This window comes from Melanerpes formicivorus, unplaced genomic scaffold (genome assembly GCF_026170545.1).
Source record: "Melanerpes formicivorus ecotype bairdi unplaced genomic scaffold, bMelFor1.0.p_v2 SCAF_2, whole genome shotgun sequence".
NCBI classification, from domain to species: Eukaryota; Metazoa; Chordata; class Aves; order Piciformes; family Picidae; genus Melanerpes; species Melanerpes formicivorus.
The window spans coordinates 13,402,224-13,429,674 of record NW_027142354.1 but is presented as its reverse complement, the minus strand read 5'-3'; the positions used below and the strand labels follow the sequence as shown (position 1 = coordinate 13,429,674).

The window sequence follows — 27,451 nt, the reverse complement described above, 5'->3', positions numbered from 1 at the left end:
CCTCACAGCAGATGCACGTCCAGATTTGTCGAGAGCACTCAAATATGAGGTAACTTAGGCCCTAGAGAAAATAAGTACAGTTTTATAACAGTGTGGGTCAAAATGTGTTAGAAGGCTCGAGGAAGCATGGGGAGAATTGCAGCCCAGTAAGCTTATACTGGTTGTCAGCTGAAATAATAGTTACTGGTAGGTCACAATTCATAGATTGCAGCCATCGAAATTGTGCAGAAGAAAACTACATCATGTCAGACTGAAGGGGAGGAAAGTGTTTTGGCAGATGGAAAATAATTTGATTTAAAACTGCCAGAAGCTTTTAGAAAGCTTTGTTGTCCTTTGCAGATTAAGAAACAAAATTCTACTAAAATGACAGTCAGTTTGCTGGCATGACTCAAAACCTGTGCTGGAGACACAAGCAAAAGGCACTTAAAAGGATTAGACCTTCTAACCACTGTTAGATACATTGATAAATCCCTGCTTTAAGTTGGTGGGGACTGTTCCATTCTTGCAGGCATGTGTGATTGTGCCTGCTCCACTAACCCTACCAAAAGGCAGAATTGGGAAGTGTCTAAATGGTGTCTGCTTCCTGAACATAGAGAGCTATGAAGCTGTCAGTCTACACCCCTCCACGGAGACCACTGTTTAGGAACAACCTGGACCTGAGAATAGCAAGCTCTTTCTGGATATGCAGCTGATTTGAAAAATACAGCAGTAAAAGATAAAGTCCCAGTAACTTTGAAAACATACATTAATAACAGGAAAAGTAATAGAGAACAGCAGGGAGAATGTTTCTGAAAATAATAGTCAATATAACAAGGCTGCCCTTGCCTCACCTCAAAATAGCATTTGAGACTGGGTGGGAGTTTTGGGAACATGAAATGAAGTTGAAAAAGGATCAGGGAAATCTAGGTTCTGGAGAGTGGCTGAAGAAAATGATGACTGTTTTCCTTAGAAAGCAGATGAGTCAGAGAAGAGATGTGCTAAAGCTGTATAAATTAGCAAATGGTAATAAAGAAGGTAGATTGGGGTAGTAAAGGAGGTTGCAAATTCCAGAACTGATAAATAGAAATTCTTGTTCAGATTGTCACTGTGTCTGTCTTGTTCAGAAAGTCACTGTGGCAGCAAGTTGTTAAGCTGAGTAATTTAACAAGATTTTGAAAAGATTTCTTTAATGGACTTCAGAAATATTTACAGCTGCTGTAATCCTTGCTGACAAATTTTGAAGGGACTACTAAGCTTCATACTTGTGATTTAAAGACAGTCTCTAGCTACTAGAGATATCTTTCTGTTATTTTGGTGGTTGTTCTCCCTTCATAACATAATGTATTAGGTAGGAGCACCTCAGTAGTTAATTCATGTAATATTTGTATGAAAGGTGTGAAATCACTTCTGATTCATGAGGGTAGTGGAACACTGGAATGGATTGCCTGGGCAGGTAGTTGAGGTCCCAGGGAGGTATCACAGTATCACCAAGGTTAGAAGAGACCTCAAAGATCATCAAGTCCAACCTGTCACCACAGACCTCGTGACTAGACCATGGCACCAAGTGCCACGTCCAATCTCCTCTTGAACACCTCCAGGGATGGTGACTCCACCACCTCCCTGGGCAGCACATTCCAATGACGAACGACTGAAGAACTTTTTCTTCACCTCTAACCTAAACTTCCCCTGGTGCAGCTTGAGACTGTGTCCTCTTGTTCTGGTGCTGGTTGCCTGAGAGAAGAGACCAGTTCCCTCCTGGCTACAACCTCCCTTCAGGTAGTTGTAGAGGGCAATGAGGTCTCCCCTGAGCCTCCTCTTCTCCAGGCTAAGCAACCCCAGCTCCCTCAGCCTCTCCTCGTAGGACTTGTGCTCAAGGCCTCTCAGGGCTCTGGGCAACCTGATCTAATGGAGCATGTCCCTGCTCACTGCAGGGGGGTTGGGAGCATTCTATGCTTCTTTGATACTTGTCCCTGAATTAATTTGACTCTCAACACTCAGCAGATACCAGTTTATGCAGTCCTCCTATTTTACCTGGTAGTAACCTCCTCAGAAATTGTTCTTGCTGTCTTACAAGCATCTCAGTGCTGGTGTGCAGTTATTTGCTGCGTTGTGCCTCTTTTTAGATGACATGATATTTTAGGATAATTCAAACCCCTCAAACAATAATTAATGATGTTGTCAGCAGATCTTAAAGGTATGAGATAGATATTTGAAAGAACTTTTGAAATCAGATTCTCTTGAGATAGGAAAGCTATATATTATTAAAAAAAACAACAAACAAAACCCACAAAAAAAAACCAAAAGGAACTAATTTCAGCTTAATTGCCAGCCAGTAAGGCAATTCCAAAACGTTAATGGAAAATGTTGATATTTGACATTCAAATGGCAAGCATAACAGTAACCTGCTAATTGGAATCAATCAAATGTTATGGAAAAATAGCCCTACCTGAGTGCTTTAGGAAATCAGTGGGCAATAAATTGTGCATATGCCTATGCAGTAGCAGAATTTTAGAATAAGACTGGCATGATTTTTTGTTGAAACAGTGTTTATTAATTGGATCATAAATGCAAATAAAGCTATTAACTCTAAATGACTGGCTCATAGTTACAGTATCTCAGTTCTCCTGGTTTCACTGCATAACAACAGACTCTCCAGTGCATGAGCCTGCATCACATGGTTTTATTTTTAGTACTGAAAAATCTAATATTTCAAGATCATGTGAGATCATGAGAGTAGTTGCCTCTTCTGCACTTTCTTGCTCTCTGCTGAGATTCCAGGATGCCTCAACTTCCTTATTCCCCTCAACAAAAACATCAGGTCTAGCAAATGGCACATTAAGAGCAAAACTGTTGTTTTGAGACTGAGTCTGAGGTTTGCTGAAGCATGCAGTGCCAGGCAGGTGTGGAAGACAGTTGCAGGCCATGCAGGGTGCCCTGCCCTGGCTCATTCAAAGCAGCAGGTAAGTGTTGGCATCATGGAAACCACAGGCACAATAGGGTACAACAGTGGTTTTGTTGGTATTTTCTACAGGAACATACTTTGAAGTATACCATATAGTGGTAGTATCAAAATGGGCTATAACTGCAAGGGTGTGGCTGACACCATTATGGAGGCTGGCAGAGAAGCTGCTGGGTGGTGATACATGTGGACCGCAGTGCAGGAGGAAGCAGTGACTGCCAGTGGTGAGAGCCATGTGTCTGCCTTCCATCAGAGGCTCTGGGACAGGGGAAGGTGGAGGGAGCTTGTGGCTGTGGGATCCCTGTGCTCCACATTTCACTGGGGAATGCTTAGTGGGGGCCTTCTCAGCACAGCTTCATCTCCTTTCTTATGCCAGTTTAGTTTGGTCATGAGTCAGCTTATTGGGGCTCCTTCACTCCTGCATCTAAACATTCTGGTACTTGATGGTCAGCATAGTATCCTTGAATCCTCCACAGAGTACTCCTTGGTACTTCATAGAGGATCTTGTTTAGTGAAAGTCACTTCTGGTTCCCATTTCTGACTCCAAGCTTTCAATCTGCCACCCTAGCATTCCATCTCCCTTGTTTTTTGGAGAAGCGACACTGATTTCTGTATCATGAGAAGATCTACTCGGAACAGCCTCATACAATTAGCTCCCCTCTCCAAGATCACTAGCTGCTTAATAATGTGAACAAACAATTTCCAAATGGAGTTGTTTCATCATCATGTTAGTGATGCCATCACTTTGTAACTAAAGGTTTCTGAAAGAGTGAACAACTCCTGGTCTGGGCTTCTACCATTTCCCTGGGCAACCTGTTTCAGTGTCTCACCACCCTCATGGTGAAAAGCTTCTTCCTAACATCCAATCTGAATCTACTCAGTTCTAGATTTGTTCCATTCCCTCTACTACTGACACTACCTAACATCCTAAGCTCTCACCAGCTTTCTTGTAGGCCCCCTTCAGATACTGGAAGGCCACAGTAAGGTCTCCTCAGAGCCTTCTTTTCCTGAGATTGAACAACCCCCACTCAGTCTGTCTCCATAGGAGAAGTGCTCCAGCCCCCTGATCATCCTTGTGGCCCTTCTCTGGACACATACCATCATTTCCATGTCCTTTCTGTAATAGGGGCTCCAGAACTGGATGCAGTACTCCAGGTGGGGTCTCGCCAGAGCTGAGTAGAGGGGGAGAATCACCTCCCTTTACCCTCATGTGTAGCATTGGACTATATCATTCTTTTTATCGCATATTTATCATACCCAAATAATATGTTTTTATTCCTTCCATGTGCAACACTTGAGCACTGAAGTGAGCTTTAAAGTGATACTGTTCTAGAAAATATGAGGAAATTTTAATAATTTATTATTGTATTTAGTAATTAATTCTTTTTCTTAAATCACATGTGTAGTCACATGTGAGTTTACTATTTGAAACAGTTGTTTTCAAGCTAGTAACTAACTCTTTGAGGGTGTTTGACATGTAGAAATTGTCAAGTTAAACTACTGTTTAAATACAAATACTTCTGTTTAAAAAGGAAAATCTCTACCATTTTCATTCAAATATAGGAGATTTTTCATTTAGATTTATTTTTTTAACTTTTGGAAAAATTTGGTATCCAACTGCCTCTGCTTTTTTGCTGTTCCTAGCCAGGTGAGTTCTCACTCTACTGAAAACCTCTAAGGAGAACTGATTGCGTCAAAACTTTTATACGACAGGAAGGAGGGAAGTGGTATCTGAATAGCATAGAGGCAGTGCACAGGCAGACGTGCTTGCCTAAGAACAGTTCATTCCTTCACTAGGTTTTTGTCTTGGTCATGTTCCAGATGCTTGTAGACAAGCACTTCACTTGGGATAGAAGACATCTGCTTATTTTTGCCTAGTGAAACTTTCTTGAGGATTTTACTGGGAGGGGAAGAGCAGAAATGTGTGTACGTCTTACTGCTTGCCCTTTCTTTTTTGAGTGACCTAAACAATAAGCTAACTAAGCTTACAGGCGGATGATGGTCTTTACAGGCAGATGATGGTCTCTTCTCCCAGGCACCCAGTACCAGAACAAGAGGACACAGTCTCAGGCTGCGCCAGGGGAGGTTCAGGTTGGATGTTAGGAAGAAGTTCTATACAGAAAGAGTGATTGCGCTATGGAATGGGCTGCCTGGGGAGGTGGTGGAGTCGCCGTCATTGAAGGTGTTCAGGAGGAGACTTGATGGGGTACTTGGTGCCATGGGTTAGCTGTTTGGGTGGGTTGGATTGGTTGATGGGTTGGACACGATGATCTTGAAGGTCTCTTCCAACCTGGTTTGGTTTATTCTAATAAAGGTTTATTCTATTCTAAATCAGAAAACATTACTTTTGAGTGTTGCAATGCTTATAAAGTAGCTGGCTTGGGCTCTTGGATACAGATACACAATGTTCGTCTCTAGTCTATGGTTCATACACAGCCTGGGTAAAGGTTGAATGTTGTTCTTTGGTCTCTGAGAAGCAAGTCAGTTTTATCTTCATTCACTGATAACTGCTTTCTGCATCACAGATAATCGGTGTCTTTGTTAATATTTGCATTGGATGAGGTCAGGATTTGCCCAGTCAGTCAGATGTGCGTTTCCTATCACCTTTATGGCCAACAATCGGACAGTCTCACCCTTACATCCCATTAGGCTACCCAAGGAATGTGTTCAAAACCTATAGTTCAGCCCTTTTTGAGTGTAGAGCAAATACCGCCACTTAACAGTTTTGGAGAGTTAACTTTTCCTGCAGTGCTTCCCTATCCTGCTTTTGGCTTTGTCTTCAGTGCTAAAAACTTCAAGGCCTGTCCTTGTCATAAACCATGCAGTTCCAACAACATAAGGGCCTCTTCTGCTTGAGACTTCTTTATGTCTCCACAGTGAAAAGGAATAGCAGTGATTTGTGCTTTCTGGGGTTCTCCACTTTGCCTGTTGCAGTACTTCTCTTTGAGTAACTGGTTGAACCCCTTATTTATTTATGTCTCCTTTGTGTTCCCTGGGAAGTCAGACAAGTAAAGCGATGGGTCGCTTTATCGACTTCATCATGGTGCAGTTTTTGTTTCATGAAGAAATAAAAAATTAAGATCAAATACTTACAGGGGGTTGCTCTGAATGCAGCATGTGCAGAATTGCAGGCCAGCCAAAGAAAGGATGGCATTTTCAGAATCTGTCATTTGGCATTTCTTAGAATGTGCCATGTGATTTGTTTAGCTAGTGTTCATGTTGTCAGCAGGTTGTATTGTATCAGTTGCAAATGAGATCAGCCAGTGTTCCTTAAACCCGAATCAGAGCCTCCCTGGGGGTAATACCTATTAACAAAGTATATCTTGGTAGGTATCTGTTGTCTTACTTGTTGTAAGAAGCTAAACTAAATGTTTTATGTAAATGTTCTGAGGTTTATTTATTTGTGTGGTTAATGTAGATTCTTTTTTGTACCTTTGTGTTCTGAGGGTCTGCATGCTAAATGACTGTGCTGCCCTTTCTGCATTCTCTGTTTTACTGTCCACTTCCTCGCTGTCATCATTAACCTTGGTCCATTTTGTTTTCTGTGTCTGTCTCAGCAATTACACAGTCATCTCAAAAGCTGCCCCAGATGCCACTAGCTATAACGTTCAGTTATATACATGAATCCACTCAGGGGCAGCTAGCAGGTGGGGGGGATTCAGATGGTGGCCTTGTGGTGGAATTTAAAGCAGATCTCCTACCTTTGCAGAGTAATATGGTGTAATTTCATCATTCTCACAAGAAAGCATTAGGGTGGATGATCTCTGTGATTCGTGTGTGCCTCTGTCATAGTCACTTTACTGACTTTTCCCAGCAATTCATTACCCTGGGGGTATTGCCAAACAAGATAATGTTTACAAGGTAGAAAGATACTGTAGGAATTCCTAAGTAGCTGCTGTAGAGAAAGAAGAATAGTGCTAGTTAATGTTGAGTTGGAATGGTTTTCAATAATGTTTATTGTTATCCAGGCTCCTCTTAGTTTGTGGAGTTTTTAATTATTTGGTCATTCATCATTTTGCATACATTGCTCCAAACAGTACTGCATGTTTTCAAAAAGGAGCATAAGAGCCACAGGCTCTGCTATGGGGTGTCTTGTGTCTCTGCATCCATTACTTTTTCCAGTATTTTTAGCCAGGAAAAAAAAAAAGACAAATAATTTAAAATCTGGTTTATGTGGGGTGCTTTGGTCATTCCGCTTCCCCTATCCTTGGAACATCTAACAAAGATGCATATGGTCTCTGAAGTCACATATGGTGCTGATGCACAGGTGGATGTCAGTGAGGGTTATTGGTTTTTTTTAAAGCTTGAGGTTCATATACTCTGGGCTTCTTCTACACAGACCAAAGTGAGTGTAAAAGTGGAGGCTGCAAAATGGTCCTGATTTATACCATCTACAAAGTAATTTTGCCAGATTAAGAGCATTAGATTCATGTACTTTTAATGTGCCCTAAATACCAGGGAATTTTAAATCTGGTGGGTTTTTTTTCTTGTGATGAGAAAGTATTTGCTTGTGGCTGCTCAAACCTAAGGAGCTGGCAGCTCTGCACAGTTATTGCATGTGTCTTATTTTTAACAGCAATGGGCCTTTCCTAATGGTGCTCAGCAGTGATTTGCTAGAGAGAAGGGGAACTATTTTGTTCTGGCTATTTTGGTCTTAGGGTGAAAAAGTGATTCATCTTCAGCTAGAATAGTTGTCTCTCTGTATAATGGTGTTTTCATTTGTATGGAAACTAGAACAAAGCAAAATCTTTCTTCTTGCAAAGGAAGATGACGAAAGAACTACTTTATGCTTTGTTCATCCTTATCAACATTCAGTTGATTTCTTTTTTTAGTGAATTTAGAAAGTAAGTATGAGCAATTAAACAGAATTAGCTTGCAGGAATGCTTAAGGACAGGAAGACCATTGATAAGAGACAGTGGTAGTAATGTACATGCTATAAAAGAGTCTTCTTCCCTGGAAGTGAGCATGGTATAACACTAAAAAAGATTTTGCTATGGAAGCAGTTATCTTTTCTGTGAAAGAGTGTTTGGGACTTGAGCATCCTTGTGAGTCAGAAGCACATCATACTCCTTAGCATTGTCACTTCCTTGTCTGTGAGATGGGAGACCTCTGCCAGTTTCCCTTCCAAGAACATAGTGTGTGGATCTCTCATGCAAACAGTTGGTTGACTTCAGGCCTTCACTCTTTTCATGCCAATTCTTTCTCCTTCAGATCATATCCAGCTATTTTCTTTAACAGCTCTTGAAGGCATAGTTAAGAAACTTGTATTTAAACATTGAGAACAGATAGCCAGATATGAACATCTACATTATCTGCATTATTCCTATCACCTGTCATTTCTGTTTCTTGCATGCAACTTCCAGCTCTGACAAATCACACAGTATCACAGTATAACTAAGGTTGGAAGAGACCTCGAGGATCATCGAGTCCAACCTGTCACCACAGACCTCATGACTAGACCATGGCACCAAGTGCCACATCCAATCTCCTCTTGAACGCCTCCAGGGATGGTGACTCCACCACCTCCCTGGGCAGCACATTCCAATGGCGAATGACTCGTTCGGTGAAGAACTTTCTCCTCACCTCGAGTCTAAACCTCCCCTGGTGCAGCTTGAAACTGTGTCCCCTTGTTCTGGTGCTGGTTGCCTGGGAGAAGAGACCAACCCCTTCCTAGCTACAACCACCTTTCAGGTAGTTGTAGAGGGCAATGAGGTCACCCCTGAGCCTCCTCTTCTCCAGGCTAAACAATCCCAGCTCCCTCAGCCTCTCCTCATAGGGCTTGTGCTCAAGGCCTCTCACCAGCCTTGTTGCCCTTCTCTGGACACGTTCAAGTGTGTCGATGTCCTTCTTAAACTGAGGGGCCCAGAACTGGACACAGGACTCAAGGTGTGGCCTAACCAATGCAGAGTACAGGGGCACAATGACTTCCCTGCTCCTGCTGGCCACACTATTCCTAATGCAGGCCAGGATGCCGTTGGCCTTCTTGTCCGCCTGGGCACACTGCTGGCTCATGTTCAGGCAGCTGTCGATCGGTCAGACATGTCACACATCCTCAGCTGCCCAAACATATTTGAATATACCTTGGATACAGCTAATTTCTGTTGTGGGTTGTTTGTTGGTTTTTTTTTTTTTTTAAATGTCCCTATAATTGTAGTTTTTTCAAGCCACAATTAAACATGGTGATTCCAAAGTGAAAAGAGTAATTTCTTTGGAACCAACCCGGTGAGCCACTTCTTTTGTAGGATCATAACACTTCTTGTTTGGTGCCTGTGAGGGATATTAGGGATGCTTTCCTGTAAGGTAGGTGATGTTTTGTGTTCTCCGAAAATATAAAATGGTTCTGTGGCAAATGCTCAGATGAAAAGATTTTGGGGGTGTATTTCTTAAAGTTAAGTGTATGACTTACAGAACATAAGGAGATTTGTAAAGCTTTAGAGCCTTTTGGAGTCCTCGTCTTGGCAGTTTACTATGAAGGCTCCTAATTATATTCAGTGAGATGTTGTCAGTCGAAGTATTTTTAAGGTGACATCTTACTCACACTAAGTGCATTTCTTCCTCAAAGTAGCCATCAAAACAACATTTTCTTGCAGTTGCCTATTTGCCAGAATTATCCCCTAGAGCTTTTAAACCGCTTTCCATTAGGTATTGGATGCCAGCTGTGTGATACCTTTCAAAAACAGGTATATGTGGTGGGTTGGATGCCAGCTTCAAGATAGCTTTTAAAAACAGTCTGTGTGAAGCAAATAGACAAAACTTTCTGGGAAGCGTCAATGCTCTTTCTAATGGGTAAACAATCACACTGTTACTTGCAGAGGATGCAAGTGGGCACTAGGTGGATGTTCACCTCCCTGGTGCTTGCTTAAAAGGATATTGCTGGTGAAGTGCACTGCTCCTACCTAGCCTTTTCTTGTTCTGCAGCTGAGCAGATGATCTCGACTCTTTGTCAGCCCAGTGTGTGCTCTGAGCATTATGAAAACTAATGCCAAGGAGAATGGGGAAAACAATTGGAGCAAGCATATTGTGCAGAATGGCACGGGACTTCTTAATATATCTCTGCACTGTGCTTAACTTTAGACCCTTATCTGAGGTGTTTGAATGAGGCACGTAGTTGCTTCGGAGCAATTACACGTGAAGGCCACAGAGAGTCTTTAGTCAAAAGAAGGTACAGAGTCGAAACGGAACCTTTCAGGTTTGTTAAGATCAGCACCTTATTGGTGGTCCAGCCTTACTTCAGTTAGCACAAGGTTCCCAGCTGACACGGATGTCATGCTTAACTTACTGACAATGTTATACCATTAAATTATATTTCCAGGTTTTGTTTGTTTGTGGTTTTTTTAACGTTACTCAGATTTGGTCCTCGCATGGCAGGTTTTATATTTTTAAAACCCCACAGTTAGTAACTTATGTGGTGTCTCTCCACAAGAATGTTGTTGTAATTGTTTAAATAGTATTTATAGAAGCTGAAGCTGTGTTTCAAAAAGCAAGATGACAGCTGCTGGCAGAACAATAAATTTTTTTCAAGGAAAAAATAGAATCCTAGGATAAAGTGTTAGATCTCTAATGTACAAATGGCAGTGTAAAGTACTGCCTGAGGCGGCGGCCAAACACCCCAGGGACTCTGAGCAGCTGCTGTGCCATCAGCACACATCACCAGTGACTGCAGCTTTTCCCACTGCAGGGGTAAGGGTTGTGGAGGCATCCATTCCCGAGATATCTGAAGGCTACTCCAGCCCTTCCAAGAGGATAGTTAATTTCCTATTATTTGGACCAAAGAAACATGAAGAATTTGAATGGTGATTTCTGTATCTTCTCATTTGGTTTTCACTTACCCACTATGGAACATGCAGCCCCTATTGTGAATTGGGAGTTTTTCTCAAGAAATCTAGACACTCAGTATTGTAAATTTTGCTGGCTTTTAGCTGCAGCACAATATTTGATATTAATAGTAGTAGTTTCCTCTTAATAATAGTTCCTTGATGGGTATCATACCTAGGAAACTGACAGCTCTGTATGCTAACAAAGCACTTTGGGTGTAGTGTCACAGGAAATAAAAAGACAAAGCTTCACAGGTGTGGGAGAGACGGGGAGTGTGTTATTACAGAATGCATTGTATGGCAAGTAGGACAGGGAGATGGGTGTGCTGTTCCAGGAGAGGCAAACTAGCTGCATACCATGTCTGATGGATGGGGTTTTGTCTAATGTTATTAGTAGAGAGAATACTTGTGTGATTTTCTTTGGCTGTGTGTTGAGTTAGTTCACATGGAGAGAAGTATCCTGACAATACTTTCAAGGCAAGAAATGAAGGTCAGAGGTAAAGGTGAAAGTAAGCACGATTGTAAACCATGCATTTGCAGCATGAGAAATCAGGAGAGAGAAACTTGAGCAGTCTTTGTTGTAAAAATACTAATATCTTTACAATAATTAAACTTTATGTTAAATTGACCTGAACATATGCAGAAACAGAATCAAACACTAGTTATAGGTAAAGTATATTGAAAAGCAACAGGTTAACCACAACCCTACTGCTTATTCTGGGCACCTGTCAGAACTTTCAAATTATATTTTAGTTATAAAAATCTGCTTGAGTTAACTAACTTCAGATCAACAAATGTACAAAGTTGGCAGAGTCTCAAGGATTTGATAGGCATGTGTGTTCATGCACACAGCCATGTTATATATATGTACATATGTGTATGTCTATATTTATGTATACTATGTATTAGCAAGTAAAGGTAGTTAGTTAATGGTTTTTCTGATCCCTTTACTTTTATGTTTCATTTCTATTCCCCACTGTTCTCGTCTTTGCCAGATACACTGGCACATATTTCCATCTTTGTTGCCATTATTAAACCATGAGTGAAGGTCAATTTACTTATTAAAGGATTACATAATAAGATTACTCACTACAGTGAATAAGCAATGCTCAGTGATCCTAAGTAGATTGTCCAGTTGTCCTTTCAAGTGCATTGTTGCAACCCTTACATGTTCCTTAAAAAAACCTCAGTACTTTCCTAAAAGTGCACGATTGGAAGAAGCCTTCAAACAGACTGAGCCCTGTACTCTGCTACTGTAGGCAATAGCATAATCTTCTTTATTAGTTTTTCTATTTCTGGCCTAGGAACAGTTAGATCTTTTGCTGTTGCTGCTTGGAAGGTAGATTCATATCAGCAGTTTCAGTATCATTAGAAATGTAGTATGATTTATTAGGGGGGAAAAAAAGGCCAGCAATTCCATGGGATGTTTAGTATTGTATATGCTCCTTGGTAGTACAATGCACCCTGTAAAACTGCCCAGTTCACTTGTAGATTCAGAACTGCTTGTACCAAATAAAGGAACATGGCTCTTCAGGTGTAGCAAACTGTGCTGTCATCAAATATTTGCTATCAGGTATTCTTTATTCTGTTGCTGCATGTGGTGGGTTGAAATTCTTCCCCCAACATTAACTTTGCCATACCAACTCAGTTGGAAGTGAGTGAAAGCTGTATTTACACACAAAACTACACTCTACGATGGAATGCAATGAATATGTACAAAATATACAGTATTTACAATATTATACAGATATTTACAATTAGCAAACAACACTAAACTCCACCTGGTCAGAGACCAGGGAAGCCGTTCCACTGCTCCCCTGCCCCCCTCTGTCCCAAAAGAGAAAGGAGCAGAGAGAGAGCAGGGGTTAGACTTGACTAAAATAACACAGCCAAGGTGAGCCGAAAAGCAGGTTAATCTCTCCTGAGCAAAGCAAGCAGAGAGAGAGATCAGAAAAGAGAAAGAATTGTTTTGATACAGGCAGTCTTATAGCAGAAATTTCTCCAATGAATTTGTTCAGAATAATCTTTAGTTTTCCTTTTTACACCCAACAGTGATTTATTGATATTTTTCTACCTTTCTGCTCAAAGTCTGTAACTAAATTTTACAGGCAGAGCCTAAAACCAGCACACTGCGATAGTCCATCTGCAAGCAGGTGTTGGTAGTGTCTGTGAAAATGAATGCTGGAGAAGACCTCAGTCATTAGAACTGCTTCCCAGTATAACGGAGGGAGGATCAGAGATGTGAAAAAAAGACTCACTGTGACTCACGACAGTGTGTCAGTAATAAAATCTATCTGTATTTGGTAAGGAACTCTAGGAACTAATTCCCTGGTTATTTAGCTGTTTATTTTTCTCCTAGATATCTGTCCCTTGCCTCTAAGGCAGTTACATACTATGTTTTAGGAACTATAGAGGTAAGATTTTAGTAATAACTCTTGTATGGTATTACACATTAAGGACTTCTGTTCTTGGAAGGTTTTAGAATAAACCTTTATTTAGAATAAACCAAATCAGGTTGGAAGAGACCTTCAAGATCATCGCATCCAACCCATCAACCAATCCAACCCACCCAAACAGCTAACCCATGGCACCAAGTACCCCATCAAGTCATGTATTCTTATTAGTCTTCAAAAACTGTAATAAAATTAGGAATAACAAAAGAATGCCTTGCATTTTAACAGTCTTGTGCTAGAAAATGTGAAATAATAAAAATCAACAGAGGAGCTCACAGAAAACAGGACCCTGATTCAGAGCTCACTGGACTTCATGGAAGGCATCCTGTTTGGGGCGACACATTGGCATTTACATTGTAGCTAATACATTAGGCCAGGAGTTCCTGGAAGTTTTATTTATAGGAGATCATTTCCTGTACAACATGGCAGTTTAGAAGCTGACTAATGTCTGTAATACAAGTGTATTAATTTTTTTAGAGCAAACACAATTTGCTATTTTTATAACATGGAAAAAACATAACTGACAAACAAACCAAAGTAATTGGGCTATATGCAAACGCTGTGTGGACCATAAATGGTTCACAAACCACTTTCATAGTATCATAGTATCATTCAGGGTTGGAAGGGACCACAAGGATCATCTAGTTCCAACCCCCCTGCCATGGGCAGGGACACCCCACACTAGATCAGACTGACCAGAGCCTCATCCAGCCTGCTCTTAAACACCTCCAGGGCCGGGGCCTCGACCACCTCCCTGGACAACCATTCCAGGGTTTCACCACTCTCATGGTGAAGAACCTCCTCCTCACATCTAGCTTGAATCTCCCCACCTCCAGCTTCATTCCATTCCCCCTAGTCCTATCACTACCTGAGATCCTGAGAAGTCCTTCCCCAGCCTTCCTGTAGGTCCCCTTCAGATACTGGAAGGCCACAATTAGGTCACCTCGGAGCCTTCTCTTCTGCAGACTGAACAGCCCCAACTCCTTCTTTGGCAGATCAACAATTTTGCCTTTTCAAGACAAAATAAAACAGTTCAGTACTGCAGTACTTGTATGAAGAAGCAAAGTAGGAAGCAGAGAACCATAAAGGTAAAAGGAAAAATGGATCCCCTGTGAGCTGAAGCTGTTAGTGGAAGTAATGATATCTTTGCTTTTTATGGGTGAGCAATAAAATTCCTCTTTGCAGAGGGGTAATTCAAGCTTACACCTTATTTAAGTGCACTATCAATGGGGCATGTTTTCATATGCTTTACATTTTAGCCAACATAAAAGCCAAAACTCATGTTAATATGTAGGGCAATCTTTCTTCCCTTCTTTATCTTTGCTTCTCTTTAGTGTCGAAAATGAAATTGGAAACACTCAAAGCAGCTGTGGAATCAGCACCTGTAGTCACATTTTAAATGTAAAGGATGGAAGCATCTTTTACGTGACCTCATAAAATAACAGTTTCTCTGTGTTTAAAGCAGGTAGATTTTCAAATTACAAATTTGCTTCCTTATGAGGATGTTATGAGAAAGGTGTGTAAATTTGCCTTGCTTTCATTAGTGATTATAAAGAAGTAAGTTTAATTTGTAAGTTACTAACTTGTATCTGATTGTTTACATTCAAGTATTCCCATGGGTGTTCTATCAAGTCCAAGTTTTAACAAGATTTCTGTTTTAAATAGAAGAGAAAAAAAGCATGCCAAGATAACCACTATCACTTTGCCCATAACTTGTATTACAGAGTCAGCTGGTATGTCTTCATCTATAGAACTGTGTGCTCATCTCAAATCTTTGCCATGCAAAACTGAGCACTTTGAAGACAGGTAGTAGCATCCTTGAAGCTGTCAGCTAAAATGTGTTATTTGAACAATTAGTTTTCTCTTTTGTCTTAAATGTTCTCCAGCAATTTGTTCTGTATGATCTATGAAATGTGCAACATGAGCAGTGTCTAAGCATTAAAGGTCAGTTTTTTGAGCGTGTTTAGTTTAGTTTAGTTTTTTAAGTACCTTCCACTTATGAGTAGTCATCGTTACCTTTGGTGACTCCCAGCCATTACAGATTTTTTCAGTGCTATCTTGGGATTTTTGTCACTACTTTCACAATACTGTTAGGCATTACTGGCAAATACAGTTAAGTCATGGCTGCATGTTGTCACAGTGGATGAAGCAATGGCTCTGTGCATGGAAGGTACACTAAGAAAGCAGCTAAATTTTGACAAACTGCTGTGTTCTTGTTGTAATGGAAGGGTCAGAGGGACTCCTCTATGAACGTATAGCTGCTTCTATTACTGTGATGGAATATTTTATTTACTGCTCTGCCAATAAAAAGTAATTTTTAAAAGGCAGTGTCAATCCATTTAGTGGCATGATGCAATCTACCTGACTGGAGGCAGGCCTAGTAATATGGAGTGCAGCTGTAAGGATATAATCAAGTAGAAGCAAGTGTTTTCTGCAAAATCTCACATGGGATTCTTAATAGCTGCTTAACAGCAGAGAGGTGGTTTGTCATACTCACTTCTCATAATCTTCATGTATGCATGAAGAAAGTTTTCTTATGGTTGTTTAATCATTCAAAGGTTGATGTTTTGGTCTGGCAATCTCCATTGATATACAAGTTCTGAAGTTCCAATCTTTGACACTGTGTGAGTAAGCATAACTCTTACAAAATAAGTGTAAAATCATCTTTCTTCAGCTGTCAAGTTTAGATTTCACATATGCATATTTGTACCCTAATTCTGAAAGTGACTGCTGATTTCATTGTGAGGTGTGAAGGATCTGTCTACTCAGACAGGTCATTCATTGGAATCTTTAGGAGGATCAGTCCATTTCTGTAAACAGCAAAATATAGGAAAACCTTTTCTTACTCTTTCTTTTTGATGATTAGTTATCTATTTAAACTTAAATTTAAAGTATCATTAGAAATGGATCTCTATTAAGTAGTTGAAATAAAACTCTACTTAATATTTAATATATTTAATATATTTTCTTTGTTTGTATATGCCATTTATCAGTAAAATAACTAAGAGGAAACTCCTTGTTTATGAGTATAAGCATCCCATGTATAGCTACATGTTTATGAAACAGGATGAATTTGAAAAATGTTTCTAAGAAAAAGTTACTAAGGGAAGGTATTCTGCCTCAAGTGCTAGGATGAGATGTTGGGGGGGGTGTTTCAGTTTTATGTTGAGGTCTCAAGAGACACTGTATTTGTTGAATTCATATTAATTAGAAATGAGAGAGCAATTTGATAGGTTTAGACTAGATGAAATTCTCCCAGAAAAGCCCAGATAACTCAAATCACAGTATCACAGTATCACCAAGGTTGGAGGAGACCTCAGTGATCATCGAGTCCAACCTGTCACCACAGATCTCATGACTAGACCATGGCACCAAGTGCCATGTCCAATCCCCTCTTGAACCCCTCCAGGGATGGTGATTCCACCACCTCCCTGGGCAGCCCACTCCAATGTCGAACAACTCTCACAGTGAAGAGCTTTCTCCTCACCTCTACCCTAAACTTCCCCTGGCACAGCTTGAGACTGTGTCCTCTTGTTCTGGTGCTGGTTGCCTGAGAGAAAAGACCAACTCCCTCCTGGCTACAACCTCCCTTCAGGTAGTTGTAGAGAGCAATGAGGTCTCCCCTGAGCTTCCTCTTCTCCAGGCTAAACAATCCCAGCTCCCTCATCCTCTCCTCATAGGGCTTGTGTTCAAGGCCTCTCACCAGCCTCATTGCCCTTCTCTGGACACGCAGAGATAAGTGCCTCAAACAGCTTTATGTTCTTTCTGCACTCACTAGCAAAGCAACTTTTCTGTGAAATATCTTTTAAAAAATAATTTGGAACTATCACCTGTTTTTCTTTTTCTTTTTTTATTTTGCTACTGATAGGAACATTCAAATTCAATCTGAAACTTATGCATGCAGTGTCATTTAAAGTCAGTAAGAGGTGTTGATTTGACACAGAGCCTGAGATAACAGTGGGGAAATCATTTGTAAGATTGTTGGACGTTCTGCACAGGGCCTCCAGTTTGCTGCTTCTGTCAAGAAATCCTAGGTTCCAGTATGCAGTATGTTTGTGTTGAAAGCATGCAATGCCTTCCAAAAAAACCCTGACAGTGTGAGGTTGTGCGATTCCTGGCAGCCATGACAAAATGATTCCAGCTGTTCTTGAGAGGTGCCTGTGCTGAAAGATTGCTAATTTGTGCATCAGCTTTAGCATTTAAATGTGGTGATGTTTATTTTGTACTATTGTTTCACTGATTCTCTTGAAATATTTGTTAGTGCAACACACAGTTTGGTAATGCTATTTCTGTTTTTAATCCATTAAGGTTGTGCTGGTGAGATGGAATGAGCCATTCCAGAAATTAGCAACCTGCGATGCAGATGGAGGAATATTTGTTTGGATACAATATGAAGGCAGATGGTCTGTGGAGCTTGTTAATGATCGTGGGGCACAGGTCGGTATGCATGTTTTCTCTGCAGTCAAGAGTGATCCATCCCTGAGGGGCAAAATGAACAGGACGATGAATGATGCTTTATACCTTTCAAAAAGCACAGGAGAAAATGAAACATACATTTATTGAATGAGATATGCAATAATTGTTACCAAGACACTTTACAAGGGCAGCTCTTTTATTCCAGTGCCATGACATCAGAGCTACACCTGGGCTCTAGACCTTGCCAGTCTAGTTCTGTGCAGTGCTACCTTTCATTAAAGCAACAAAAAATTCCTACATGGCCTATATATCTATTTTCTTGTCTTTAACATGTTAAGGTAAGCGACTTTACATGGAGCCATGACGGGACTCAAGCACTTATCTCCTATAGAGATGGATTTGTGCTGGTCGGTTCAGTCAGCGGACAGAGACACTGGTCTTCAGAAATAAACTTGGAGAGTCAGATCACCTGTGGCATATGGACTCCAGATGACCAGCAGGTAATTGTTTTTGGGGCATTATTAATTGCATTACATTGATGTGCTATAAAATACACATCTTAGAAAATGAACTAAAATGATTACTTTGTAAGAACAGGTTCTTTGAAAACTGGTGCTTCCATGAATAATTAACATTCTGTCAATCTCACGAGGCAAATATGGTAATGTACCAAGTCACCTGTCATCATTTTTCACCCTGATTCACACACAGTCTTATTCAGAGTTAGTTGGCTGAGACAGGAATGTGTATTTGTACCCGTAATTTGTTGATGAAATGTGTTTGAGCAGAGATACAGCTAGGACTAGTAAACCTCTGACTGGTCATTTCTGTATACAGCTGTACAGTCTGCAGTTGCAGCAAAAGCAGTTCCTGTGAAAGATGAAGTTACCAAATTGTCAGAAGGCCATTTTTACAATATTTGAGTCCACAACTTAATGAGCTTTGGGGAAAAACCACCCCACACCAAAAAACAGTTAGGACATTTGTTACATCACCGTTTGAAGAGAGGCTTTAGTTAGCCCCCGGTTTCGTTTGTCAAATTTACGATGGCCTTTTGCATTCACTGTTGAGCTCACTGGAACAGTCTTTCCCTCCATATGCTTGCTGTCACTGTGGTTAATATGTGTATAATAAAGCACTGAAAGAAATGATGGGTATAGGATAGTGTAAAGAAAAACTGTTATGATCACAGCTGGATCATTTTCCTTCCTTCACATTACACCACTATGAAAAGGTGTTGGTTCAAGACTCAGTGTAGCACTGATTTTAATTTAGAATACTGTAAATCCATCCAAGACAGAGTTCTTTTGGGACTTGCTAGTGCAATATAATAGCACTAACAATATGCCTTTCTGTGGCATCATTTTAGCGTGCTCTGCTAAGAAGAATGAATTAATTATCGCAACGCTGCTCTTTAAAGCCAGGGAGTCTAACTGCCTCTTTTTGAACCTGGGGAAATGTAAATCTTGACAATAAATAATTTACTAAAGATCAAGAGGAAAAGACAAGCGGTGGAAGTGGGAGTGTAAAGTCATACCTAATAGCTCTCAGTCCTGTGTTTTAAATATGAGCCTACCCCATTTGTGTGATACTCAGTCGGTGCTGCTGTGTTTGGAAATACCTTAGCTGTCTTTAGTTCAATTTAGCCAATATGTTTGTAGTTTCCAATCTGGATGCTTCATAGGTGGTTATTCCAACCAAATGGTTGTCTAGTGTCCAGTTCCAGCTGTGTGAAAATCACTTGCCTGAGTTACAGACCCTCCTGCTGACAAACTCACTGAAATAGAGACCAAAACCAGCCACAAGACTGATACTACTCTGCACAGTTCTCCTAACTGTGGAGACACCTCACACTAGATCAGATTGCTCAGATCCCCATCCAGCTTGGTCTTAAAAACCTCCAGGGACAGGGCTTCCACCACCTCCCCGGGCAACCTGTTCCAGTGTCTCACCACCCTCATGGTGAAGAATTTCTTCCTAACATCCAATCTGAATCTACCCATTTCTAGTTTTGCTCCATTCCCGCTCGTCCTATCATTACCTGACATCCTAAAAAATCCCTCCCCACCTTTCTTGTGGCCCCCTTAAGATACGGGAAGCCCACAATAATGTCTCCTCGGAGCCTTCTCTTCTCCAGACCGAGTAGCCCCAACTCTCTTAGTCTGTCTCCACCCCCCAACCCCTCCTCTTTCCTGTTGTAAAGTTTTATTTGTGGAGATTGGCTAAGATTCTCTTTGGGTAAGACATGACAGGCTACAGGTACATGTGAATTTAGCCACCATGCTTCCTTCTGTTGGCTTTGAAAATGGGTATATGTCATGGGTTTTGCCACTTGAATCTGGTGATGAGTATTCGATACAGTGCTGACATCATGTCAGCTGTACAATGAAAGTGCTGGCTGGTGCAAAACATCATGGCGCTTGTAGTTTGGAGTGTAACATGGGAGGCTTCCTCTTCCAGTTGTTGCTTCTGGTTTTTGGTTTGGGGGTGTTGGTAATTTCCACCATGCTGACTGCAGGTTGGGATTGCAGGAGTCATTTTATCACTAGGTTCTGCTGCTGCTTTTGCTGTGCTTTCCTGCTAAATAGCTACGGTCATTATACAGTGTATTATTTGCTTAAAACTCCATATCTCAACCACAGGGCTATGTGTATTACTTTCCTACCAATCTTTGGCTGGGACGGGAGGCAGGGTTTGCTTGTGGGAGTGAGCTGCCTTAAACCAGGACAGTATACAAGCAATTAGCTAATTTGATTCAACATGAATTATTGCATGTGGTACCATCACGGTGAAACATGCATTAGTACTACAGATGTGCAAATACAGGCCCAGAGTTTCAGCCTGTTTGGTGTATAATCATGTAAAATCCTCTTCTTGGATAAGAAAAGCAGCTCCATGTTAGGAACAGATACAGTGTGCACTGCAGGGTCTTACAAGACCCTGGAAGAAAACAAGGAAACTAAGTGGCAGATGAAGCTGCTTTGTCTCAAAACACAGGGTGCAGGAGGTTGTATGTTGATTATTTTTGTAGCTTGCAGTGACTGTGCAGGAAGGCAGTTTCTATGCTGTTAGTCACTCCTGCTCCCAGCATTTGCCATCCCTACTCCCATGGCAACCACAGATACTCCAGCATCTTTTTCCCTGACAGGCATGATGCAGGGGCAGGTTTCAGCTCCTTCAGCTTGGCTGCAGCACCCTTCATGCAGTGCTTCAGCATGGAGCCTGGGACCCTGAAAGGAGCTTGACATGAAGGAGGGAATGCTTACCACTTTCTGGGTCCAGTGGTGTACTTGAATGGGATCTATGTGCTAGCAGAGCACTTGGTGACCTTGATAGGGTCAGTAGTGTGCTGTGCTAAGTGGCTGCCATGTGGTAGGAGCTGTGGCACAATGCTCAGGAGGAGGCAGAAGCTAAGTAACAAGATGCACTGCTACCGATAGCACCAGGTGTTTCGTGAACTTTCCCTTGGGCGGCTTTAGTCCTCGGCAGGAATTTGAACTAATAAATCCATTGTAGCAGAGTCTGCTTTTGGATCCCCATTTTCATCTGTGGGTGCAGTTACTAGCGACTTTTCAGGGAAATAGTTCTTCTTTGCAAGTTCTAAGCTGAAAGGAGGGATAAGCTTTACCTGTCTTCTAGAACGTGGCTTAAAACCAAGGAATTTATATTTTTAAATGCTGCATCTGCTTGGGCCATGATGTAATTTTCTCACCTATGTCTTCTGTTGCCTGCTGCTCTGGAATGAAGAGTTTGTGCTCCCATTCATCCTACTCTTTTGCTTTTAATCTGATGCTGTCCTTACTGTTGCGATACTCACTCTGATCAACTTTAATTATGCTCAGGCATCTGGCTGTTTGGAAAAAAACCTTGAAAACAGCCTTCTAATGAGTTGACAGAGTGATGAAAGCGAGCTACAAACAGGTAACTAGGGCAGTGTAGGGAACACAAATATTTACCTCGATTATTATGAATAAATGGAAGAAAGGACAAAAGGAGGAATTTACAGCCTGTAAAGTTTGAAAGTGTAAGCAGTAATTTTTGTCTTTATTAGAATGGTCCTTGCCCCTGTTAAGGAACTTTAAATGTTCAACTACAGGAGGCTTTGAAATGCCAGGGAATATCTATACTTTTATAACTTCACATATGAAAATGCATCTTTACCTCCATTCACTCTGGGTGCAGAGACTATCAAATGACCACACATTCATGTTTGCAATGACTAAGGCCAGTCAGAATTTCACTGTAAGATACAGTCTTTGAGGAAGAACTGTAAAACTTACTTTCATCGTTGGGTGAATTACTCAGATTACTGAGGAAAATGGCTAGAGGCTTTTTATAGCACTGGAAAAGTGTCATTAATTAACTAAGCATCTTATTCAAGCTACAAGGACTGCAGACAATGGTTAAATCGCATGTAAGGATTTTAGCATTGCATGCTGTATAATTGGGCAGTACCATTGAAATGCAAAAAAAGAGGACAGGGGAAGGAGACGTCAGTTGTCTTTCAAGATAAATCTGCTTCTTATATAAAACAAATAAACAAAACCCATCACAGCTTAACTCTCTTTAATATTTTGAGTTATTTTTAGAAGCATTTTAAACCGTTGTGGAGACTTGCTATTAAAATGAATGATGTCTACTTGCTTGTGCTAAGTGTTCTGTGAATGTTTGCTGTCCTATTGCATCTCTTTATAGACAAAATATGTGGGTTTTTTTATATACACTTAAAATGGTTGACTGTTTTTGTAGAGACTTTGTATACTTGGTTTATATATTTATGCATGCTGGAAGCCAGTAACACTTTGTTTTTCTACTTTGTTTGTGACTTGATTTTTATGATGGCACACAATAGTGACAGATTTTGTGTGAAAAAAGTTATGTGAATTTTAAGTGCTACTTATCCTTTCTTTCTCCCTACTCATTTTATTGTTTTAAAGCTGCATTATGCAGCTATTTCTGAAATAAAAGATTTAGCTTTCTTTTTTTTTTCTTTCTGCTGTCTGTGCACAGCTTTGTTAGCATTGTCTTTCCTTTTCCTATTTGTCTTCAGTAGGTTTCATGTGTTTTTCTGCTGAGAATACAGCTTCCAAAAAGAAGGAATGAGAAAGGTTAAATAGTTTGGTGTGTTGTGCTTTTTTTTTTTTTTTTGTTTGTGTTCTCCTTTCCTAGCTGCACTACAGATTTCAGTACTCAGATAAGAACTTTATAGGCTTTGCCTTGAGTTTTAGGGAAATTAGACAACAAGGATGTTCTCCTTGGAGCCTCTAGAGTTCATCTGCTGCTTCAGGAACCATGGCATCTTTTTATGACTTTATTCCAGGCAAGGTTTTCCCTGCCAGAAACTCTCACTGATACTGCATAGTTATTGAGTGGGTAATTGAAGGAGCAGAGCAAAAGGGTGAAGTTTCAATCTACTTTCTTCTTCCTACTCACTTCATTTTTGCCTTGCCTAATCTTTCCCTTGATGCTCTTCCTGCAGACTGTAGTGGCAGGATGCTGAGAGCTGATGAGATGTTACAATTTGTTCTGCTCATGAACACTGTAACATGGGGGACGTTTGTGGTCTGACAGCATCATGGCTCGTGTTTGCTCAGTAGCTCTTGTAGCGTTTCATGCCAACACTGTTTCAGATGAGTGTAGCAAATAATCTTTCCCCACAAAGGAGTAGTACAACTATTTTAATGTTTGCTCATCCTTGTCAGCAGGGTGTTTGCTGTTTGTTACTGAGAAAAGCGAATGGCTGACTAAATTTCTGCATCCCCTTGGATGTGTACAGTATACTAGGATATACAGATCACCCTGAACAGTGTATCTTGTAACTCTTTACCTTGATCTAACATGACACTCAGATAAGTCACCATAGTCATACCAGTTGACCAGAATCTGGGGTTTGTTAAGCTCTGCATGCTCTGCCGCATGTTCTTCTCCCTCAGGAAAGGAAGAATGTCAAAGGCAGTGACACACCAGAGAATGGAAGGAGAGATGAAAACTCAGGCTATTCAGTCAATGTGTCCAGTTAGCACTTTTATACCCAGTTCTGTTTTACATTTTTGGAGGATCAGTGTTTGAGTCAGCAAAGTAAAGATAAGTGCAAATATAAACACAAGCCATCTCTGTGTGGGATGTGTCAAGAAAAGAGAAATCATTTGTCTCTTCTCTCACCTTCTTGGCATTTGTATAGAAAGATTTGCCTGAAGTCTTTAGGTTTTTGGGATAGGGAGTACTTAATTGAAACTGTTTTTCTGAAAAACACTGTGTTGTGCTTGAGCTGTAGGGGTAAATAGTAAGAAGAAGGATTTGCAGTGCATCCATGCAAAGTAGCAGCTAGGCTACTTTTTAGGCAGTTCAGGGAGAAGAAATGGCATCTCCTCCAGGAAGCTGTTTGCTTTCTAAAGAAAAGTCATATGTAAGGTAGAAAGATGGCTTTACTTTGTTTTGATTTTGAGTTGGGCAGGAGAGAACATATGAATGGAAGTACGATTCTTAGAGGAAAAAGTCGCCAAACTATGAGGATTTTGCATCTTTTTTTCAGAAACAGACTGCGTTATTCTATTGCCAGAGCCACTTGGCTGGGAAGACTTTGGCCTCAGGACCCCTCTAGTTCATCCAGAGCGTTGTGGTCTTTTCAGTTCAAGAGAAATGTCACTGCCAGGATGGTTAATTTAAACTTTATTATCCCTGTGACTTGATCCATCGATTTTTTTATTTTTTTTCCCCTAAGTTAGTAAGAAGACCAGGAGCCAAATGGAGTCTTGAACTTGGGTCAGATGTGTTCAAGCCTGTGAACAGTCTGAAACCTTGGTGCAGCAAAGGACAATTAGTGTGACTGAGTCTGGAGGAGATTTGTGGATTTCTGCACTAGATCTTGTCTGGGAAAGCAAGGCCGAATTTCACAGTGAATTGGAGATGAAAGGTGGTACTTTCAGAATGTGGTATCACATAATCTTTCCATTGATTTGACAAAGAGAGACAGTATGTCAATGGGAAGTTGGAGCAGTGTCTCTTAATTCTCCAATACCTTTCCCATCAATGTTTCATCCTGCATGGATTCAGCTAGAGCTCTCAGCTTTTTGTCCAGAAGCCAGTTTCTTGTCAGTGTTCAGATGCATCATCTGAAAAGGGATTAATCTTTCCTTGCTTTTAGAAGTCAGTACCTCATTTTGGTAGCAGTTTATTACTCTGCCTATCTCCACTTTGACTGAGTTATACTTGACCTCACCCATTCTATGTATTTCCTGGCCATCCTAAGTTGGCTCTCTCTGCTAGCACACAAGATATAGGAGGAGAACGCAGAGGTTGAGGAACTGGCTTCCATTAGCATAGAGCTTAACCCAGGGGCTTCTTGATTTTGTATTATGAAATTAAAAACAGCAATGACATTGCTTCTAAACTGCTTTGTATTGCATTTTCAGTGGCCAAGAGTGCAGTCCTTGTTGCTAAGTAATACCATTTTTAGTTAGGAAAAAAAAAACCAAACCACAAAACCCCAGCAGAAACTCTCAGACTTCTACAACTCTGCTGGAAATTTTAGCTTCAGCATTCAATGTATCTTTGAGGAAATAACTAAATCCTTGGGAAAAGGCAGGAGACTGCCAAGTGTATTTTCTTTGCCTGATTGAGTGGTTGGTTGTAAAATTAATTGCATTTTCCTGCATGGTTGGTTGTAAAATTAATTGCATTTTCCTGCCTAACCCTAACAAATAGTTGGGTTTGTTACTAAGCATAATTGGATATATGTGGAGAATATGTGTTTTCATAGACATGTGTGCAGTTTCCTGACAGACTTTAGTGAGAAAACAGAAAATGCATGGTTTGAAGCATATTCCAGAGAACTTCTGCTGTGGGAACTCAGTGGTCCAGTCTTGGAGCCCTGTCTATGTAAAAAGCTACAGAAGATGTCCTGTGGAAGGTGTTCCAGCTGCTGGCTTTTTATTTATTTTGCGTGCTACTTCAAGTGTGGTTTGGAACGTGACGTAAGTTTAGAAAACATCCAACTCCTCTCCACATCTAAAGTAGACTGAGCATATTGGTAATTCAGTAAGCATTATAGATGAGCAACTCTTTTCACTTAAAAATCTAATTGTTACAGGATGCTTTCTTGAAAAATGTCTTGAGTCAAGACAGAATATTGAAGTGAGTGTGCCTAGTAATACACAAGTCAGAGTTAGTCCAAGTATAATTACAGAGGTATAGAATAATCCCTCTTTCTGTGTTTTTGCAGAATGCTTTCAAGTAACATTATGCTTGACTGGCCAGTTGATTTCATCCCCACATGTCCAGAGTAACTGCATAGCTTCAGATCCTGGTTTTGAGACTACTTGCATATTTGACTGCTGAAAAGGCATGCAAGGCTGCTACCTCATTTACAGTCCTTGAGCTATGTTACACTGTCATGGAAAGATAGAAAGCCAGTGTGGTTTGAAATCCCAAGTTCTAGGATTTCAGTGTGTATTAAATGGATTTGTCACCAAAGATCTCCAGTGTATTTACTTTGTCTTCTCATTTGAGGGCTTTCTAACAGTTATATGAACCCTATGGACTTTGTGAGGAGAGAAGGAACAAGCCTGAAAGTAGGTAACTAAACCAGTGCTGATTTTGAAAGCACTGATGGTCTCAAATGAGAATTTCACTGCTGTGCATATATGCAGTTAACTGAATGATCTTGTGGTATATCATCCATTTCAAGGTCTGGTAATTGCTCATATCCAAAGGAAAAAAAAGACAACAATTAAAAACTCCTTTTTTGGGGCTTTTTTTTTAAGACAAAAAGGCAGTGAAAGAAAACCTAGTACTTTCCCGTGAGCTTGTGTATGTATTGTGGTGATGTCTCTTTTTGTGTCAGTTAAAGAAATTGTTTTACAGTGGCTGAATTTTTAATGGCAATACAAAGTATTCAGCAGGAAAGCAGCTGTCTCACTCTCTCTGGTTTTCTCTTTCTCTCTGTGTTTTGTGTTAAGAAAGCCAGAAATACCACATTGAGAAAAAACAAGCTTTCACATTTTAATGTATCCTAAGAGTGATGCTGCACTCTCCTCTGCTTCATGATGGACAAACAGTAAATAAAATGAGCACAAGGAACGCAAAATGCCAGTACCACAGCATGCAACATGTTGTAACTTAACCTTTGCAAGACTGGCATTTTTTTATTGGGCTAATGAGAGAAAGGCAATAATTTTTCAAGTATTTCATATGCTACTAAGTCTACCTGGATAAATAGAAGGTTGATCCTTCATTTTGTGTATTAACCAGTTTATAGTTCAGTTAATTTTGGATTATCAAAATAATTCTATCTCTATTAGTATGGTGGCATTATGGTGATGACTGTAAAGGCTGTTTCTATCATGAATACTAATGTTTGTCCAGATAGCTAAATCAGGGCAAACAAGACCAATTCAGCTTCCTTGAACGGCTCAGCATCTTCTGACAATGCAAATGCAGTTGGCCTTATTAGAGTTTTTGCAGAATGTAATTTCTGATGTGCAGTGCTGATTTTTTTTTTTTCCTTGTAGGGAAGAGAGGGGAGGGAGGAAACTGAAGGAGAAGGTGTTAAGACAGGTTGAAACTTTGAAAAGGAGAAAATCAGGGAAACAACATCAGATGAGTACCCAGTGTGAAGTGTTAGTGGCACCATTTCTATGGCACGATACGTGTGCCAAACAGGAAAGGAACCAGAAAGGAAAAGAGTAAATCAGAATATCAAAAACCCAAGGTTTGCAAAGTGGGTGGGTGGAAGAGGAAGATTCCAGGCTTTGGAAACACTGCCCTGAAGAATGTTAAAAATCAAAACCATAAGTCCTTGTGAGAAGAGGAGGCTCAGGGGTGACCTCAT

At 40.6% G+C, this 27,451-nt stretch overlaps 1 protein-coding gene across 2 annotated transcripts in view; it reads left to right on the top strand.

The window, feature by feature from the left end:
• Positions 1–27,451, top strand: part of TULP4 (TUB like protein 4) — a 137,868-nt gene that overhangs the window by 67,563 nt on the left and 42,854 nt on the right. For both annotated transcript variants that reach the window (XM_068151149.1, XM_068151139.1), the window contains exons 3-4: positions 17,515–17,643; positions 17,961–18,122. In XM_068151149.1, coding sequence (XP_068007250.1) covers positions 17,515–17,643; positions 17,961–18,122 — 291 coding nt within the window. The remainder of the gene's footprint in view (positions 1–17,514; positions 17,644–17,960; positions 18,123–27,451) is intronic.